Source organism: Populus trichocarpa, chromosome 5 (assembly GCF_000002775.5).
Source record: "Populus trichocarpa isolate Nisqually-1 chromosome 5, P.trichocarpa_v4.1, whole genome shotgun sequence".
Taxonomy (NCBI): domain Eukaryota; kingdom Viridiplantae; phylum Streptophyta; class Magnoliopsida; order Malpighiales; family Salicaceae; genus Populus; species Populus trichocarpa.
Genome location: NC_037289.2, coordinates 9358862 through 9379873, shown reverse-complemented (window position 1 = coordinate 9379873; position 21012 = coordinate 9358862). Strand labels below are relative to the sequence as shown.

The following is a 21012-nucleotide window of genomic DNA, read 5'->3' as shown; positions in this document are numbered from 1 at the left end:
AAAAGCAGGATGAAAGCAGTGTAGGATAGGCAAAAGAGTTATGCAGCTATGAGAAGAAGACCTCTTGAATTTGAGGTGGGGAATCGCGTGTATTTGAAGGTTGCTTAATAAAAACACTTGTTATGTTTTGGCGTAAAAGGGAAATTGGGTACGAGATACATTGATCCATTTGAAGTGGTCAGGGGAATCAGGTTTGTAGCATATCAATTGGTTTTGCCCTCAAATTTAAACAAAATTCATAATTTTTTCCATGTTTTGTTGTTATGGAAGGCGAAGATAGATCAATCCCGAGTGCTACCCCAAGTCCCTATAGAGATCGAGAAAGACTTGACCTTGGAAATAAAACTCGTGAGGATGCTAGATCACGATGAGAAGGAACTTAGGAACAAGAAAATTTATATGGTAAAAGTTTTATGGAGAAGTTCTCCAGTTGAGGAATGTGGAATGTATGCAGTGTCGTGTTTTTATGCTTTTAAATCCAGTCTCTCTTCTAATTAGCTTTTTGAATATCTATGTTTTGCATCAAAGTTTCGGACGTTGTTTGTTTCATGTAATGAAATAAGTTTTTTCACGGGTTCGGATATGTAAAAAAAAGATGATAGGGAGTGTTATAGGGTTATTTTTTTAAAGTATTTTTTATTTAAAATAATATTAAAATAATATTTTAAAATTTTTATTTTTTATATTAACATATTAAAAAAATTAAAATATTAAAAAATATTAAATTTTATCGAAAAACAGCTAAACAGTATCATAATCATGTTTCTTCCTAGTGGTTGAAAGGTTTAGGGTGTTGATTGCTTCGCCTAGTTGATCGAAACTTTCATGTCAGGGGAATTATATCATAATCGTTACAAAATTGATCTGTAAACAGGGGCTAGGCTGGTACCTGCACCAAAATTGAGAAAGTTGACCAAAAATTCCTAGCTCAGTCATTTGCGACAGTAATTCATAAACAATTTTGGTATATAGAGATGACTTGTTTCTGAAAAAACCTGATGTGAGTATGGCTGGATGCTATAAGCATCCTTCGACAGTTTCTAAGAACCTTTCGATCATTTATAAAATATTCATGGGATAATAAGGAAGAAAAGGGAAATGCAAAGCTGCATTCATCAAAACTGAGGTGGTAAAAGGAACATAGAGCGCCATTATAAAGAACTTTCTCAACATGGTATCAAAAACTCAGAACTAATAGCATTCGAGCCACGCCAATGAACACAGTGTAGCCATGTAGGAGAAGACAGCCACGTCAATGAACACAGTGTAGCCATGTAGGAGAAGACAGAATCACATATTGGCAGAGTTTGTTATATATGACACAACGACAGTGATGTCATCGAGTTTGCCACCATAGTATCGATACCCAGCATCTTGAGCTGCAGTGGAAAACGGTGTCTGCTGGTTCCTATCCACTGCTCGCTGACGTGCCAAAGCTGCAATCTTCTGAGCAGCTGCTTCAGGCCCTAAGCCAGTTCTTATAGCATGCACCACAACAGCAGCAACCTCATTGTTATATAAGTTGTCAAATAATCCATCTGTCCCAGCTATAATGACATCACCAGGAGCGACAGGAACTGTAAAAACCTGAGGCCATTAATCCCATAAGGATGATCGGGTCAGGACAGTCATTGTTGTTCAAATTTCACACAGGTTACTCTTTGAATTAAACTCAAATCAGCATCTAATAATTTTGGGGAAAAAAAAGACACCTGGTGCCATACTACATCACATGTCAATCAGACATTGGGAAAGAGTACTTTTGTATTCAAACTTGCAAATTGCGGAAGCTCGAAATAGATTAATCTTAACTGGCTCATTTGCCTTGTTGATGAGAATGAGACTTCAAAGCTGGGGGGGGGGGGGGTTGTTAAATTCATAACATGGATTTAGCTATTATAAAAGGTTGTGATGTGGCAGCATATGAACAAACAATATTTAAGATCAATTTAGATAGAAACTGATAATATCAAACCCAGGAAAGATTTGTTTGTATTGCAAACATATAGACGTATGTTACACATGAAAGCATGCTACAATACAGTACAAAGCTTATAAACACGCACAGACAAAACAGAAATGAATAAAAAAAAGAAAAAGAGAGAGATTAGAGTGCGTTAACTGACCTGCCCAGAGCTGGGTAGATCACCTCCATTGCCACTTTCCAGTTGATATGTAAAATTGAAGCCATGCTGCTGCACTGGGGATCGGAAGATAGTACATCCATCTCTAACCACCATGAATCCACTGTCTCCCAGATTAATAGCACGTATTCCCTGAGGAAAGAAGTCCATATAAGACCACGCAGTCTTGAGCAGTAACTTTCACTTGGTGAGTACTTAATAAAGCAATCATTGACGAAGCAATTAAAAATAAAAAATAATGAAATACAGGCACAGAAATATAAAAGGCAAGTCTAGTAACAATCTTCACCAGAAGTTGACCAGTCAAAGAGAGGATATGCTTGCAGTAAGATATTTCTTTGTGCATTCCAATCCACAAGAGCTAGAATTTTGGCAAGTTCCAATAGCCAAATATCTTCAGTCTAGGGTCAATCAACATTCTACCCAGAATAAAGAGATTGGAAGGTACACAGACTTTGTTTATGATGACTTCATGAAACAAGGGAGGCCTTTGCTTTTTATCTACTAGATATAGAATTAAGTGATTGTATTGTCTTACAAGGATTTTAGTTATCAGAAAGAGTCTGAAATTGAAATACCATAGCATTAATTAAAACCTATGAACTTCAAAAATGCTACCACTTTTTGAGACTTCATGTTATCAAACACAGAAATGGACTATCCATCTCCATTACACTAGTTTGATGGATGAAATTTTCATTCTTCAAGGAAAAAGTAAGGAATATAAGTGCCTTGAAGATTGAACCACTGATTCTGACTGAAAACAATAGCCAAAGCACCATATGCATATAGCCGAGCTCATTAGAATGTGTTAAAAATATTCAATACGTAATTCCTGCCACAAAATTCCATCAATTATAATATTAAGAAAGCAGCTGGGTGTAATTTCACCTGTTAAAGAAGAACATACCTCACTATTAAGGGTAATGATGCAGGCCGTTGAAGAACCCTGAGCTTTTGTTTTTGCGTGAGCCTTCTCCAACACCCTGGCTGGGTCAAAGGAACCATTGGGTTCCTCTTGAATTGCACTAACTGAATGAGACATAAGTTCACGAGAAAATTCCCCTGCATTGACTCCTACATCTGCCCAGCCTCCTACACCATCTGCTACACCTATAGCTTGTTCATCTTCACATATGAAGTGAGCATCTTCCCCACCAGTCTCCTCCTTATCAGGATGTGGCAAGTAACATGATCCAGAGAGCAGCTTCAAGTTTCTGTCATCAACAGTATTCCTGAAGTCAATATTGGGCAAATAAGTGATTGTAATATGGCTCCTTTTTGAATCCTAATTTCATTTGCAAGATTGTGTACAGTGTCCCAAACCCTTGTTTCACTACTGCCAAACCAATTGAGAATAACGGGAAACCAAGAACATTTGTACCACAATCTTGTGATTGACTTCAATGAAATTATAACTCTAAAATGAGTTAGCAAAGAAGAAAAATAATTGAAACAAACAGAAGATAAGAGCACGTACTGGCCAGATACCACAGTGGAGTCCACCACCTGTTCCTTGCGAGAATTCCCATCAAATGACACATCTTGAGCAGCCCCAGCAGAGAAACACACAGAAGACGAAGAATACAAGTTCTTCAACAATGTTCCAACAACTAAATTATTTGCCTTACCGTTCCCTCTCATTGCATCAAGCATAAAGTTTCCACACACCAAACGACTATTTGGCAACTCCCTATTTCTCATTTTAACACTCGATTTTAGACAACTAGAACGACTTCTATCAGAGAAAAAAACAGCACTGGGTTTTGAAAACTCCAATCCATTCCCACAAGTGGCAATCATGTCATCAATATGAACATCACCAAAGACAGCTTTAGAACTGGAAGCAGCCATTGAACTCCTAACAAGAGACCTCCTTGATGAAAATTGACTAGTCTTCGACACCAAAGGAATCGAATTTCTACCAACAATAGCTCTCCTTAATCCAAAATTCAGTTTCAAAAGAACCCCAGATGGCATCTTATCCTCTTAACCGAAATTCAGTCACTCTTTTAGCCAAAACAATAAATTTCATTACGTCCAATATAAAATTTGAACATGCCCTGCTGTAACAACAAATACTTCTCAAGAACCTGAAATGGGTTTTCAAATTTGGAATTTTTACGTTAGAATATAGAGATATAAATGAAACAAAAATAGAAATTTTAATGTCAAGAAAACATACCTTTTTCAGATTTTTAGAGAGATTGATGGTGAGAAAACCGAAAAGACTGAAACTTTTTTTTTGTGGTTAGATAATGGAAGCTCCGAAGAAGGTATCTGGGTGGTCTTTCTCGTCGGGGCCCCCCCACTCTCCCCGTCTCTCTCTCGTGTGTGCCTAGGCTTTGCTTGTGTCCAAATAGTGAAAACGTGGAGGCAGAGAGGGGAAAATAAAGCCAAATGGATTATTCTTTGGTTCATTCCAAAGCTTCTATGCCCCAGTTGATTATGGCTAAGTTTGATTTCTTACCAAAGTGCCCCTGTGATTTATTCTTTTATTAGTTTCTTTAATTTTATTTTCTCATAAGATTTAATAAATCAATTGGAAATGCTTTTATATTTCTAGAATTTTACATGTTCTATACATAAACATTTAATTTATGAAATTGTACTTTTTTCATAATAAATTCTGGTAGCATATCTTTAAGCATAGTACCAAACTACACATTTTATGTAATTTATGTTTTATTTGTCTAAGCTTTTCTACTTGTTTTTTTTAATTAAATCGAATCTTTTTAATTTAAAAAACAGGTAAAAAAGCTTAGACAAACAGGTTTTATTAGAGGGTATTTTGGGAAATATCATTATAATTAGGTTTTAATTTCATGATTGCATATCATTATCATATGTGCAGTGGGATTGAGATTTTGCTTGAATTAGCGGGTTGTTTGTCAAAGGACCAACTATACAATAACACCTATGGACCATAAAATGGCATAGTTGTGACACATGTTAAGAAGTGGTAGGTTGTTGGTTCAGTATTTATAGCGTGTTTTTCAGAATCCTTGAGTCTTTTTTTAAAATATTTTTAATTTTAAAAAATATTAAATTAATATTTTTAAATATTTTTTATAATTTTGATGTACTAATATAAAAATTAAAAAAAAATTATTTTGATAGATTTTTAAGTGCAAAGATATTTTGAAAAACACATTGTACCATAATCTCTAACACACACGCTTAGGTAGTGTTTAGGAACATAGTCTAGGCCATTTCACAAAAAATTGAAATTATTTTTGTTTAAAATTAATTTTTTTTATGTTTTTTATCTTTTTAAAGTGCTGATATCAAAAATAAATTTAAAAATAAAAAAATATTATTTTGATGCATTTCCGAGTGAAAAAAAACTTTAAAACCCAACTACTACCACAATATCAAATACTAATTTAAGAGAGGACCTGTAAGCCACAACTCTATGTTAAGTTGGTGCTATGTTACCTCTCGCACTATATCATGGGTCAAACCAAAAGATTTTTAACTTAAAAGTTTTTTAAAATTATATTTAAAAACAAATATTGAAACGACGACATATTAGATTGATCTAAATATGTGATTTAGGTAATTGACTCCAAAAGGTTCAATAACATTTTTAAAAAATTTAGTTATATGATAAATAAATATCAAAACCAATTTAAAATCAAATAATATTGAATGATAAAATTTAAAAATATATAATTTAATAATAAAAAATACAATGTTAAAGATGAAATTGGAGGAAAAGGGGAAAAGCAAAAAAAATTTTTAAAATTTAGTTATATGATAAATAAATAAATATAAAAACCAATTTAAAATTAAATAAATATTAAATTATAAAATTATAAAAAAAATTAATAATAAAAAAACAATATTGAAGATGAAATTGGAGGGAAAAGAGAAGAACAAAGTTCAAGCTAAGCTCGTCAATGAAAACAAAATGAAATTAATTATTCATTAAATATCATAATATATTATACAAATAGATTTTGGGTGAAATTTTGTTTTTTATATGAATTAATATGGTTATAAGATTTATTTATAACTTAATTTTTATAATTCCTTGAAACTATTTAATTAGTCATTGTAGTATATAAATTAATTAGGTGATGCCTTAATCAATATTGTGCTCATACAGTAGTTAATATATTTATTAATATATTTTAAAATTACTTTTGAAAAAATAATTATATTTTAACAATTTAAATATACATATTTAATTAGTAATTTGGTTGTACATATATATTATCAGATTGTGTATTTTGTTATAGTTTTTTTTTTAGGAAACAAAATATAAGTCTTTTTTAGCAATTTAAATATAGAATCAATAATTGTTTTTTTATATAAAAAATTGTTAAACTTCTTAGTTTTTATATATTCACATTTTCTCTTATATATCATATTTTTTTTATTAAAATGTTCCTCAAATCACCAAAAACATTATTTATAAAAAAAAACATATAAAACATAAAATAAGAAAAATAAGAAACTTGAAAAACCTATAAAAAAATCAAAATATTAAAGCAAAGAAAATTGTGTGTAAAGGGGAAAAAAACCCTAACCTAGGTTTGTGGGCTTCACCTGGTGCCCGACATGTCTAGACCCTTGAAATAAAGCTAAGGAAAGAAGGTTTTCAAGCCCAAGCCTTTGCACCTAAGTTTTTTTATATAAAAAAAAATCATGTAAATGACATGTCATCTAATTTCTTAGAATCTAACTATTTCAATATAAAAAAAAAAGATATCATCTTTATTTTTTTAAGTCAAACCGTTTTATATCAGTCATTCAGATTACCTTTGAACCAATGTGTGTGGTCTTTTTTTTGTCATTTGATTGTTTTTTAATAAAAACTTGTCAAGTTAATTGGATTATATCAAGATAACTTTCACATGATTTAATTTGAAAACTAAACTTAGTAATAAGTCGAGTTGAGAGTTTTCAAATTTGACTTATTGGATTGGACTCAATGATCATATAAAAAAATTCCACAAATATTTTTTTTGAGTTTATTTTTTTTAGTCAAACATATTGCAGGAAATAAACTATTTATTAACTATTTAAGAACCACATTCTTGCTAAGATTGAGGAGGTAATTTTAATTTATGGCGGCCGTGTTCGCAAAATATAGATTCTTTAAGGGACACCAAATCACCAAGCTGATTCAATCCACAGTATTTCGATACGCGAAAGCACCTTTCAAAGGAAGGGGCCAATAACAAAGGGACAAAACGATAGCTGGATTTAATGCTGTCCTATCCAGCAAGTACTAAAGCAAGAAGCATCATTGGCGACTTAATTACATGTGAGAACCTACCACATTTCATATCCCTGTTAATATCTGTAAATTAATTGTCAAAGCTGGATCAACGATCAAGCATCACCTTCGTTAGAAATCTCATGGCAAACAATACAATATGTATATTGTAAAATCCAACCTTAAACTCGATATATATTAATATTGATATGAAAGTTGCTATTTTTCTATTTTAATTATTTTTCTAGTTAATTTAGATTTAAATTATTATTTTTTTCTACTTAGCTTAAGCTTTTAATTTAATTAGTATATTATTATTTATGAATTCTAATACTAGATGAATTTTATTAGTCAGGTAAGTTTTAATTATGAATCTTTTTCTATAAAGGATTTTAGTTTTAATTAGAAATAATTTCATATAAAGGATTTTAGGACTAATATAAATAAGATTGTCTAGTTTATTTTAAGATGCAGGCTATTCAGACTTTTAATAAAACACTAAAGAGTTGTCTCTAAATTTTTCTATGGCTTAGGCCTGTGGCCTTAGGGCCTGCAAACACAAGCTTTTATACATCATGTCAATTGGTGTTAAAGCAAATTGATCTCTTTGATGGATAGAGATGGCAACAACCCACTCTGCGATGCAGAAGGGATTCTAATACTAGATGAATTTGTCTAGAGACTTATCTCGAGGCATGCCTAACCTTAGATTCCTGAAGATCCACCCAAGCAACCAATTATCTAAGTGGAGGATGTCGATGGAGTCAATTTGATGGAGGTCATAGGGCCTTAGCATTCCAAGACTAACCACCACAAAAAAACATATGATATTTGTATCAAGATAGAAATCCATGTACTCAATAGACATATGAACATAAAGAAATTCCTTGATTGGGTCACTATATATGATAAGGTTAAGGAGTACTCAGGTTTTTTGGAAGAGAAGAAGGCCAGCCTAGTCGCATATAACCTAAAAGGTGAAGCTTTTTCCTATGAAAACATCAGACATAAACATGATTAAGAGAAGAGAGACAACCTATTATGTCATGGATATATATATATATATATATATATATATATATATATATATATATATATATGAGACAGTTATTACATGAGAGATCCCTTTCTCTTGATTATGACTAGTATTTGTTTCAGCGATATCAAGATTTTACACAAGGTGATAAATCTATCAATGGGTATATTGCTGAATTTCAAAGACTGTCAAAAAATATCAGGCTCCAGGAGACGGAGAATAATTATCTAAGTGGAGGATGTCGATGGAGTCAATTTGATGGAGGTCATAGGGCCTTAGCATTCCAAGACTAACCACCACAAAAAAACATATGATATTTGTATCAAGATAAAAATCCATGTACTCAATAGAAATATGAACATAAAGAAATTCCTTGATTGGGTCACTATATATGATAAGGTTAAGGAGTACTCAGGTTTTTTGGAAGAGAAGAAGGCCAGCCTAGTCGCATATAACCTAAAAGGTGAAGCTTTTTCCTATGAAAACATCAGACATAAACACGATTAAGAGAAGAGAGACAACCTATTATGTCATGGATATATATATATATATATATATATATATATATATATATATATATGAGACAGTTGTTACATGAGAGATCCCTTTCTCTTGATTATGACTAGTATTTGTTTCAGCGATATCAAGATTTTACACAAGGTGATAAATCTATCAATAGGTATATTGCTGAATTTCAAAGACTGTCAAAAAATATCAGGCTCCAGGAGACGAAGAATTAGCATGTTGCAAGGTTTATGAAAGGGTTAAAGCCAACAATCTAAGATAAAATTGGCCTCACTTGAAAACATGATATTGGTAAGTTTGCCCAGAAATATTATATTTATTTGGTAAGTTTGTGCAAAAATATTATACTTGTCAAAATATCAAGGGATAAGCATAAAATACAAGTCTATATATGGTTTTGCTTATTCCTAAAGAAATATAAGAGGACTTTTATATGGATTTTGTATTGGAATTACCTTGTATATAAAAGGGAGTGGATTTTGTATTTATTATAGTTGACAGGTTTTCAAAGATGACGTATTTGATTCTATGTAAAAATATAAATGATGCGTCTGTTATTGCTTGACTTTTCTTTTGAGAGTTGGTTCATTTACATGAGGTGCCAAAGACCATCACTTCTGATCAGGGCAATAAGTTTTTTAATCACTTTTGGTGTACATTGTGGAAACTGTATGACTCTTTATTATAGTTCAGTAGCACAACACATCCACAAACAAATAGACAAATAGAGTCGCTGAATAGAACACTTGGAAACTTGATAAGAAACATTTATGGTGACAAACTTAAATAGTAGGATTATGCCCTTGTAAAAGCAGAATCTTCATACAACAATGCTAGACATAGTGTCATGAGTAAATCACCATTCGAGATTATGTATCTATAGTGCCCTAAGCATGTGCTAGATCTTATGTCAGTTCAGAAGGGTGTTGGGTTTAGTATTGTTGTCGAGAAAATAGCCATGTATGCGCAAGCTACTATAGAGGATATGAAGCAAAAGTTGATGAAGACCAATACCGAATACAAGGAAGCTGCTGATAGACATCATCATGCTAAAGTGTTCCTTTATGAAGAAAGATTTTTGGTTGGGTCGTATAGCAAGCTACGGGTGAAGAAATATTGTCCTTACACCATCATTAAAAAATTTGCTAACAATGCTTATATTATCGATATACTTGATAATATGAGTATTTTCAAAACTTTTAATGTGCTAGACATTTATCCTTTCTATAATAATTAGCCTTTGTATTCAGAGCTTGAAGGTGACTCGAGGTCGAGTCTTTCACAAGTAAAGAGGAATGACATGCAATGTGTTACAATTACATTTATAGAAGATAGATAAGGCCAAGCCTGAAAAAAAGCTCACGAAGAAACCCATAAGCATATGATATAACGCCTGAAGTTGCTATTTTTCTATTTTAATTATTTGTTTTGTACTTAGATTAGAACTTTTAATTTAATTAGTATTTTACTATTTAGGAATTCTAATGTTAGATGAATTATATTAGTTAGGTAAGTTTTAATTATGAATCATTTTTTATAAAGAATTTTAGTTTTAATTATGAATCATTTTATGTAAAGGATTTTAGGACTAATATAAACAGGGATGTCTAGTTTATTTTGAGATGTAGATTATTCAGACTTTTAATAAAATATTAGAGAGTTTTCTCTAAATTTCTCTATAACTTAGGTTTGTAACCTTAGGGCTTGAGAACCCTAACTTTTATCCACGCTACATTCCGAGTCATACATACTTTTATGTGTGTGTGTGTAAAATTGTCGAACAATAAATATACATATGGATACCTAAAACTCGATGAATAAGATATGAATAATTAATTTTTTTACCCGATGAGTAACAGGCTAGATATGGATATAAAGAAACATGATCCACAAATACTCATTATCATCCATAATCTTATGAGAAAATCTTGGCAATTTTACTAGAGTTGAAGAAGTTATGATGTGTTTAACCAAAAAATTTAAATAACTAACAATCATTTTTATCCACACAAAGCCTAAATCCAAAAAAGATGCAGATTTTTCTCTGAAAATATTTTGGATGAGTTGAGGGAACAACATTTCATCAAACTAAGATTTTTAGAATAAAAAATCTTTAACTATAAACTCAAAAAAAGATGTTCGTAAAAACCAATTATATATAAATGTTTAGTTTAATGATAAATTTTCTTTTAAAGTAAGAAAAAAAGATTTGACTGATAGAACTTGAATTTAAACCTAGAGTAATAGATAAGACAAGTTTGTGCATCCAAGCACAAAGATTTTCTAGTTTGGTGAACTTTTGAACAATTTAAGAATCTTAAGGCTCTATTGCTTTCTAATTAGAGCTATAATTATTGGATTCAATTTGAGATCTAACTCGGCCTAAGATCTTGGTTTTGGGTTAGCAAGATCAAACCTAAAATGAGTTACAAATTGACCTGTTAGGTAACTTGAGTTTGATCGGGTTAATATGCATCTCAGTTCGAAAGAAGACTTGACCTAAGTCAGGTTTCGAGTCGACAAATCACCAAATCAACTCACTATAACAAGTTTAATAACTACAACAAGGTCATCCTGCTACGTATTGTGGAATGTTAATAAATAATTCGGTCTCTAATCTTGATTTGATGACACTTAATCAACTAAAGGCATCTCCAAGGAAAGAACTAAAACAAAAGCTAAAAGGATAAGACAAAAACTTTTTGCTTTCATCCCTCATTTTTATAGCTCCAATGGAAAAGCTATTTTGAAGAGCTAAATTAATAAAATAGCATTTTGAATAGTGTAAATATGGCTTTTTATTATGATGTATACTCCAATGAAAAAAAAGCCATTTGAAAAGCCAATTGTATTGAAGTGGAAGAAATAAGTGCTTTATTTTTTCCTCATTGAGTTTGATGGCATTTTTTTCCACATAGTTGCATTTAATTGGTTTATTTTTTTGTTAACCCCACTTTATTGGTTTTGGCTTTTTTTAGAGATATGTAGGAATAATATTTTTGGAAGAGAAGGTATTTTGATATTTTGTTTAGCACTTCCTTTAAAGCATGTAAAACAAGCATGGAAAAGCCAAAATAATATTTTATTTTTATTTTTTTACTTTCCATTTAGCACATCTTTGGAGTTGCTCTAAGTTGAAGAGATATTCCTAAATATTGGTCATAAGAGTTATTCTAACATATTGGTCAACACAGCTAAAAATTTGTTTAATATATTTTTTTGGAAAAAAGAGATTTTGATTGGAATTGTATTAGTTGGTTACTATTATTAAATAATTGTATTAATATCAAATATATTAAAATATAATTGACTTTACTAAATGGTTTGTTTTTTATTAGAGTGCATATATAAAAAATTGATATATACTTACACTATTTAAAAAACCATATTATTAATTTGTCTTTTCTAAATAGCTTCTCTCGATGCCATGAAGAATGTACAAAACAATCCCAAATCTGAATTTTGTGCTTATTTGTGTAATAAATATGAGATGGGCTTTTGATTTCTATCATGTGATGTTCATGTATGTGTAACTAGTTTAGCTGAAGTCTCTTCTTGTCAGGTATCTCTTTGTTGGCCTGTGTATTGGCTTTCAGTGCTTGAAATCCTAGGATTAACCATGCAATGAATCAGATAACTGAAGAGAAAAAAGAACAGAAAAGATTGCCACCAAAATTAGAAAATCAGCTCAATTCGAAAGACTTTACCAAAAAGCATAAGTCTAGCAATAGAAATAAGCTGTATTTAAATATTTAAAACTTCATTAAATATTATCCCAACAGTTCGATAATTGCTCATGATCATCTTGTTTTCCCTCTCTTCTCAAGGGATTTATGCTATGGGTTGTAATTTTTCACCCACTTCACTCATTCTTTTATGACTCCTGGAAAAGAAAAGGATTTGAAGAAGGTTAAAACCAAACCATAAAAATGAGAATTAAGTATTAACCTTGAGCATGGAGGGGTAAAGGAATTTACAAGAATGAAGAATCTTGATTTTTGTTCCCTTCCAAATACTCAATAACTTCAAGAAAGACAAGATTTATTTTCATATACAGAAGCAAGATCTTAACACAACTACAAAATATATCCTAAGCTATTTTCATCATCGGCAGCAAGATGACTAATTCCACGTCGCAGCCACAAATTCGTACTGTTCATCCTTCCAAGTGCGCAGCTGCTAATCAAATTTTGAAATTGCATCTGTTTTATTATGTTTTCAAGCAATAAATTTAGAGTAGTGGATGGAGAAATGTATCCCCAAGTTTACTGCTAAAAACAAAGCTACGGTTCAAATTTTCAACCCCCGCCTTAAATTACATTAATCAGGAAGCCAAGGGTCCCTTAATTCTTGGCCAAATATCTACCACCAAGGCAGCAAAACAATTAACGATGGGTTGATCCTCGCCTCCATTAGAGCAATGTCTTCCACAAGATTTTATCTTTTCATCCTTCCTCGAGAAAAATCAGTTGCCCTGAGACAAAACTCTGTACAAATGCAACTTAATTCCCCAAGTAAAATGCAGAAGTATAGTTCCTTGCTTTAAAATGTCATCAGCTCCTTCCCATGTCTTTGCCAGAAAACTCTCCACCTCCAAAAGAAGCTGCTGCTGCAGCCACATCAAGACCACCACCAATAGATGTAATGAGTGCTGATAGACCACCACTAGGGTTCCCACCAGCAGCCATCCCAAGTTCAAGAAAATCAAGAGTGGCATGCTTCGGCCCAAATATGGAAGGAGTTCCCATCATCAATTCATTCAATCCAGAACCTCCATCACAAGGCAGGCCAAGTCCAAGCCCTGCAGCAAGTGAGGCATTTTCAGGCTCCATTTGCCTATGACCCCATTGTGTATTGTCTTGCTGGGTAGATGATGGAGAAGATGACACAATCCCAAGCCCACGAAGCAATGATGCATTTGTAGCGGCAGCTCCCATTTGAGCAGCTTTCTGTAACAGTGCAGTAGCGGATATAGCTGGTTGTGGTGGTGGTGCATATTGCCTACGTTCTTGCCCTGCGGTGCCAAAAATTGATGACCCATGATTAGTGGAGAGACACAGAGAAATAGGTTCAGCTGAAGATGATGGAGCAAGGTCTGTTGGGCGATCGGGATGGGCCATTGCATGGATTAGATCAGTAAAAGCAGGAGTCTGAGGAGTCTGCAAGCTTCCTGAAGCAGTTGAGGAAGCAAATAAACTAGCAAACACGCTGCTGGTGCTGCTGCCATTGCTGCTTGAGCTAGTGCTACTGCTGCAGCTTCCATTGAACCCAGCAGTTACTGTGGCCGGCATAGGTGCCCGTGCCGGTGCTTCTTCTATAATTTGTGTAGGATTATCTGGTAACTCTGTATGATGTCAAATTGAAAAGATTAAAGGAAATAAAGAAGACATTAAATGGGGGGCACTTACATACAAACATGGAAAGTAAAGCCTTTCTTTATGAAGAACTTTAGAAGAAAAGGCAAAGAGTCAATAATTGTTCCCTTTATCTAAACTAAACCCAAATCTCTTTCCTTTTTAGCTTTTGAATCACTTGAGTTCTTTGCCAGAGATTGCACAAGCTGAATCTCAAAATTATTTTCAATACCTTATTTTTCTTCCTTTCTTAGCGCTACAAATCTATTCAGTGCCATTTAACTTAACATAACAACAAACATCAGTAGAAGACAAAAAACTACTAAACTCCAAGATCTAAAGAACGACAAAGAGAGATGACAACAAACAACACAAGGATTTTCTTGTTTGATTAAGACAAAACTCCAAAACCGACAAAAGTTACAGAATATTTGAAAGTTTAAAAATTTAGCTCCAAATTTTTTTACCTGGACTCTGAATTGCCAAGACTGGAGATGGTGTCATCCCAGTTGACTGAGCTAGCCCTAGTGGAGCCTGACTCAGACCGGGACCTAAATCTGGGGCCACTGGTGGTGGTAGTGGTGCTGGTGGTGGAGAAGAATCAACTTGAACTTTCGGGTCAGATTCCGGATTATGATTTGGGTTTGGGTTCGGAGTCTGAGTTTGAGCTCTAGCACTCTCGTCCGCCAATGCATCACAAAATGCTCTGTGTGTAATAAAGCTATCCCTCCTTCATAAACCAACCAAAACAACAAAACTTCAAAATCCAAACAAACCCATCAAAAATCACATCAAGAACAAAGATTTGATGCCAATATTACCTTGAAAACAGGGTACCACAATCACATTTATACTCTCTAGTACCACAAATCTTTGAGTGAGCCTTCCAGTCAGACTGAACAGCATACTTCTTCGAACATTTATCGCATTTCCACTTCTTTTCCCCATGTTTTCTGCAAAAATGCTTCTTTATTCCTGTAAGGTCGCCAAGAGCTCTTGATGGATCATGGTGTACACAAGTTGTCTCTGGACATACATAAACTCTCTTTTTCACTTCGTTACTTGATCTTTGCCTTAATTTCCATGGTAGATTATGTCCTCGTCGATGAAGTTGCAAGTTTTGGTCTCTTTGAAACCCTTTGTTGCATATTTCACATACAAATCGATTTGTAGCTAAAAGGGTCTTTGGCGATAAGGCTATCACCTCTGCTTCTGGATCTACTAGAAATTAAAAAAAAAACAGAAATCAATTTAACCCAAAACTGATAAAGCTTCAAGCTCTTTTCTTTACCTGGCATTCCAGGGAGGTTGCGTTTTTTCTTGGCGATAGCAACCGTCTTGGACGGTGTTTGTTGTTGTGATGGTTGGTAACCAGAGGAAGAGACACTAGCTTCACCAGAAGCAGCTGGGGAATTATCTAAATCAACAGGCATGATTCCTACTTGAAACCCCCAAAAAAACACGAAGGCAAAAATCTATAGCATTTATAACTTGTTAAGAATTTGAAAGAGAAACAAGTTTCTCTTTTTCTACTTTCTAGGGTTTGGTTTTTTCTCTCTCTCTCTCTCTCTCTCTCTCTCAGCTACCAGTCAATGGAACTCTTTTTTCTTGTTGGGTGTTTTTTAACTTACCTAACATCTCTACCGAGAGTCACTTCTCTGACCAAAATCTCACATTAACCGAAGAACTCAATGATTAAACCCAGAGCACCACTGTAAAGCAAGTTAGTTTACAACATTTAAATAAAAAAAAACACCACAGAAACCAAAGCAACCGGCCGACTGATGATCTATGATCTAATGGTCAAAGTTGAATCTCGAACACTGAAAACTAAACGAAGATCAGAAATGAAAGGTGTTTTAAGGCAGCTATAGAAAAAAACAGAGAAGGAGATTTCGTGTGAAAGCTTTAGAGAGAGAGAGAGAGAGAGAGAGAGATTTCGGAGATGATAAAGTATTTGGTCTTTACTTTAGCTTCTTCACTTTTCAGAGATGAGATAAAAAGATTTTGACAGAAAGAGACTCCTAACAAAAAACATGGGTTAAGTTAATTTGGCTACTGTTTACTAATTTTATTTAATCTTGCGCATACATTGATTAATCTTACGGGTCTTTAAAGTAACGACCATGTAAACTTCCAGTGACCCTGAGATTTGTGGGACTCGAACTAGTTACCTCTAGGAGCAAACTTAAAGCCTGACCAATTGAGTTACACCCCTCAAGGCATTATTGTTAAAATCGCGAGTTAACTCTTAAAATCTTGTGATTTTACGAGTCAACATGTATATAACGTGCTAAATCGGACTAAAAACTCGAAACCAGTAAAATCAGACTTAACTCGTGCAAAATCGGTAAACTCGGTCTAATTTTACGAGTTTATTAAATTTATAATATGAACCAAGTTAGGTTCAAATTTGGTCTTAAAATATCTGCTGACTAGTTTTGCGAGATTGAGCATATCTTTCAAACCATATATTGGATAAAGCTGAAATTTTACAAGGAAATATTAGATACATGAAAATATATTGTGCTAAATTTTCAAGTCAAATGGAGTTAGGGAACATAATATTTCAGAGGGTCAAAGTCAGTAAACTAAAATTATCAAATATGTCAAATAAGACCTTCGTGTACTGTTTGGGACATATCTGGAGTTACCGGTGGAATTTTGCTTCGATTAAAGTTGTGATAGAAACTAGACATTTGAAACTTTCCAACCATATATCGTAGGCCTAATAATTCATTCAAACAAGAGAGAATAAATGTTTGAAATCAAGACTCAAATTTGCCAAAAATATACAAAAATTAGAGATTGAGGTTACATAAAGGAATTTTAACATAAAGATTTTTTTATTATTATTATATTTTATTCTATTTATTTGATTTTAAATAATTATTTTTAATTTCAATTTTTTCTAGCGCATTAGATATTGTTTAGGGATTTATTTCATTATTGAATTTATGTTAGTTAGTTACTAATTTAGACTCATTAGCTTGTAACCCAAAAGAGATCCAACACTAAGTTTTTGTGTGCTTCCTACCTTTTAGTGATTCTCCTGTATTGAAAAATTTTGTTCTGAGACTTTTTATTTTTTTATGTCATTAATTTATATTATCTATCTCTCTCATTTTATTTAGATAACTCATTGATTATAATATTATTGACTTATTTTATCATATTTTAATATAATTTAATTTCTTGACTAGAATTATCAATATATAATTAGTTAAAAAAAATTACTTATAATTTTATAATTTTACGATCCAAATTTACGATTCAAGTTTATATTATATTTTTTATATCGTATTAAAAAACGTTTTTGACAACCTTATCTCAACGTTATTCGTTTTCTAATTCAAGGCATCTCAATTCTCATGTCAACGTTTTCAAATTGTTTTTTTTAATATTGTTTTTAAAAAATATTATTTTTAATATTAGTATTTTAAAACAATTTAAAAACATTGAAAAAATTTTAAAAATCAAATTTTAACAAAAAAAAAACAAATTAAAACTTAATATTAAATACTCTTTAAACTAGTCTCAAAACCTGATTAAGGGAGGTTATTGCAATGGTATTCCAATCTAAATTTTAGATATATCTCTGTAAGATTTGATTCAACCATTCACTTTAAATATATCATTTAAAAAAAAACAAAAAAAATTATGTTGAAACAAAAATTTTAAAATAATTTGAAAATAGCTAACAGTAAAAAAATTATCTGAGATTGGAAATCCAACTGAAACATATTCTTGACTTATTGGGTTTTTGTTTTTGTTTTATAATATATTTTTTTAAAATATTTTTCACTTAAAAATATATTAAATTAATATATTTTAAGTGTGTTTAGATGATTTTGACATATTGATATTAAAAATAAAAAAAATATCATTTTAATTTATGCTACATTATAAAACACACATTTGGTAAATTTATTAGTTTTAACTAGTTTTAAAATAATACAAATAAAATGAAATTAATAAATTCAAAGGAATGAATATAAAAAATAAAAAGGAACATTAATAAAATAATATAATATAATCAAAGAATTAGTCAGGATGCTTCTATTGAAGCTGCATTGTCCAAGTTTATAATTACAGGAGGAGAATTACCGCAGACTTGTCGTTCTCAGACACGCAGGTGATTTGTCGTTTTATGAAGTGTTCGAGTTCGTTTTGTGAATGTTGGACATGATGGTGCGGGGGGTAGAGAGAACTTGTGAAGTGTCAATGTCGTGGTACTTTAAAAATTTATTAAAAGTCAAAGGACTTTTTTTCTTTGTTTTGATTTATTTTTTGTATTTTGGCCAACACGCTTTTGACACGTGCTTGATTTCCAACTCCCTTTCTTACTCTTGTTTTTAGAAGACACGTTGCCTCTTTTATTTATTTAATTGTTTGGCCGCGGGGATAAAATTTAACCTCGAAAGTAGAAGTCGACTTATCTTCTCTCTCTCTCTCTCTCTCGCTCTCTCTCTCTCTCGGAGGAAAGCTAAAGCTCATCCTTGGTCGCGAGAAGAAACCAATGAGGATATAATACGAGTACACACGCGAAAGGGTTTCTTGCTTCTTGAAGCAACCATTAGAGTTAGATCAGATTCAGCATTCTATTTGAGCTGGAATGTGACAACACTAGGGCGATTCAGCATTCTTGTCCTTCATGCTTGATTCGATCTCATAAGCAATCAACACATAAATTGTAGTCTAGCTATAACTAGTGTTATTAATCATCGGAATTAAAAATTAACTAATCAGAACAAGTTAAGTCAATTAATATTTTATTTGGCTTTGTTTGTATCGCAAGTGAGTGTGTAATGGAACGGGACGTCAGCATCAAGAAATCATCATCTAATTATTTGGTATTAGGTTACTAGTTTTATATGAAATTTTAGGGTAAAAAATTGATTATGGCTAGAGAATAATTAACACCCTTAGTGCAAGGTAAGCTATATTGTGTGGTCAAAATGCAGCTCAAATATATTGATGGGTTCTTAACTGATGGTCAATTTATGACTTGGAATAAAGATTTATTCTCATGAATAAATTTGACATTTTAAATTTATTATGGGCTTATATGCCTAAATAAATTCTTATGGAAAGAATTCATGTTGACGCCATAACAAGGTTCAATTATCCTATAAGGTAAAATAGTTTTCCACAACTCATATGTTGTGCTGAGAAATACTCTCATTTAAAAGTGGTGAATACCCGAAATAATTGTGGGAAATTTCAAGTCAACTTGTGGTATTTAAATATCAGCCTACTTGTAGGTCCAATATTTATATTAGAATATTGACCATTAATTCTCATGAATTAAAATTTTTAGGGGTTATTGAAATTTTGATCAAGTTCTCATGGATTCAATAAATTAGTTATTAAGTTAAAAAATACATGCAAATATATTTTTTGAATTTTTGTGTATATATAAAAAATGCTAAATCATACCATATGTTTCTAAAAATTTTTAAGCAAAATATGATTTTTATCTTTTGAGAGACTTGACTGAATGCACACTAAATGAAATACGTTTTTATATTTTTTAAATGAGAAATTTTTTTCAGAAAATTTGGTGGAAAAATGGGTATTTGAATACCAGATCAACATTTTACAGTGTAAGTCTACAACTTCAATATTAAATATAATTAGGGTAAAAATGTGTGAGGGATCCACAAATAATTTTAAATTGGTCCTTGAATTTTTTTCAGAATTTTTAGGAATTTACTTGGGGCCTGTTTGACAAAAAAATCATTTTGATTCAAAACAAAACTGTCAAAAGGGTGTGCTTTCCAAACAACCCCTTAGGCAAAAAATTCTTCAATAAAAAAAAATAATCAACCAAATTAGCTTTAGTACCTAACCCCAAACAAAACCAATCGGGTTGACTCAAAAACATTGGTTCGACCCTGAATCGAACCAAAACATAGTTTGACCTGAAAAACTAAAGCAAAACAAACAATTAAACCAAAAACATATCAAAACTAAAAAAACACAAAAATATAATTTTTTTTTTTGACAAAAACATATCAAACACTAAGAACATGATGAACATTCAAACCGAAACCCAGTAAACACAAATCACAAACCAGACAATAGAGGTGAGCAAAAAAATTGAAAAATCGATTAAACAGAGAAAACCAGAAAAAAAAATAACGGAAAAAACTGAACCGTGAAAAAAAACTGATTAAACCGATTAGAATTTTTAAAAAATCAACCAGTTCAGTTTGGTTTCAGTTTTATAAACCTGAAATCGAAAAAACCGAGCCAAACCGGGAAAAAACCGAGCCAAACAAAAAAAACCAGTTTTTGTTCTCAAATAATCGAACCAAACCGAAACCGGTCGGTTTGAACCGGTTTCGGTTCGTTTTTTGAAAAAAAATCGGTTTGGTTACCTTTTTTTTATAAAAACCGAACCGAACTGAAAATGATCACCCTACCAGACAAGTTTTCATGTAATCAAGGGTAAGATTTTGTTCATAATCATGCATAGATCAAGAATCAAACATCCATTTTCTTTGATTAACACTTAAAACCACGATTTGATCAAAATGTGTTTGGGCAATCGAAAGAACTCTAGAATCTAAATGCATGAATAAGTGTTATTAATGCATTTTAACCCTAGATTATTTGTTAAAGATAACAAGTTAACATGTTTGTGCCAAGAATTAACCCAAAACAACTCCAAAACAAGAGGCTAAGACAAAGTTCATGCAAAGAACATGAACCTAGAATCTA

The 21012-nt window shown here is 32.0% G+C and overlaps 2 protein-coding genes across 4 annotated transcripts; both read right to left on the bottom strand.

Annotated features, from left to right (window-relative positions):
* Positions 1-1037: 1037 nt before the first annotated feature.
* On the bottom strand, positions 1038-4545 carry LOC18099303 (probable protein phosphatase 2C 80). 2 transcript variants are annotated; one of them, XM_006383170.3, is made up of 5 exons: positions 4330-4545; positions 3625-4237; positions 3055-3379; positions 2127-2276; positions 1038-1587 (listed from the first exon to the last, which is right to left on the bottom strand). In XM_006383170.3, the coding sequence occupies exons 2-5, from the start codon at positions 4122-4124 to the stop codon at positions 1291-1293; spliced, it is 1272 nt and encodes a 423-aa protein (XP_006383232.1). In that variant the 5' UTR covers positions 4125-4237; positions 4330-4545; the 3' UTR covers positions 1038-1290. The 2 variants fall into 2 exon arrangements, with proteins under 2 accessions (XP_006383232.1, XP_024456142.1); XM_024600374.2 differs by having other exon boundaries at positions 3055-3361.
* An 8297-nt stretch (positions 4546-12842) lies between these two features.
* On the bottom strand, positions 12843-16261 carry LOC18099302 (zinc finger protein GAI-ASSOCIATED FACTOR 1). 2 transcript variants are annotated; one of them, XM_024601734.2, is made up of 4 exons: positions 15578-16261; positions 15108-15507; positions 14754-15016; positions 12843-14276 (listed from the first exon to the last, which is right to left on the bottom strand). In XM_024601734.2, the coding sequence occupies exons 1-4, from the start codon at positions 15717-15719 to the stop codon at positions 13486-13488; spliced, it is 1596 nt and encodes a 531-aa protein (XP_024457502.1). In that variant the 5' UTR covers positions 15720-16261; the 3' UTR covers positions 12843-13485. The 2 variants fall into 2 exon arrangements, with proteins under 2 accessions (XP_024457502.1, XP_024457504.1); XM_024601736.2 differs by having other exon boundaries at positions 15108-15504.
* Between the last annotated feature and the right edge of the window lie 4751 nt (positions 16262-21012).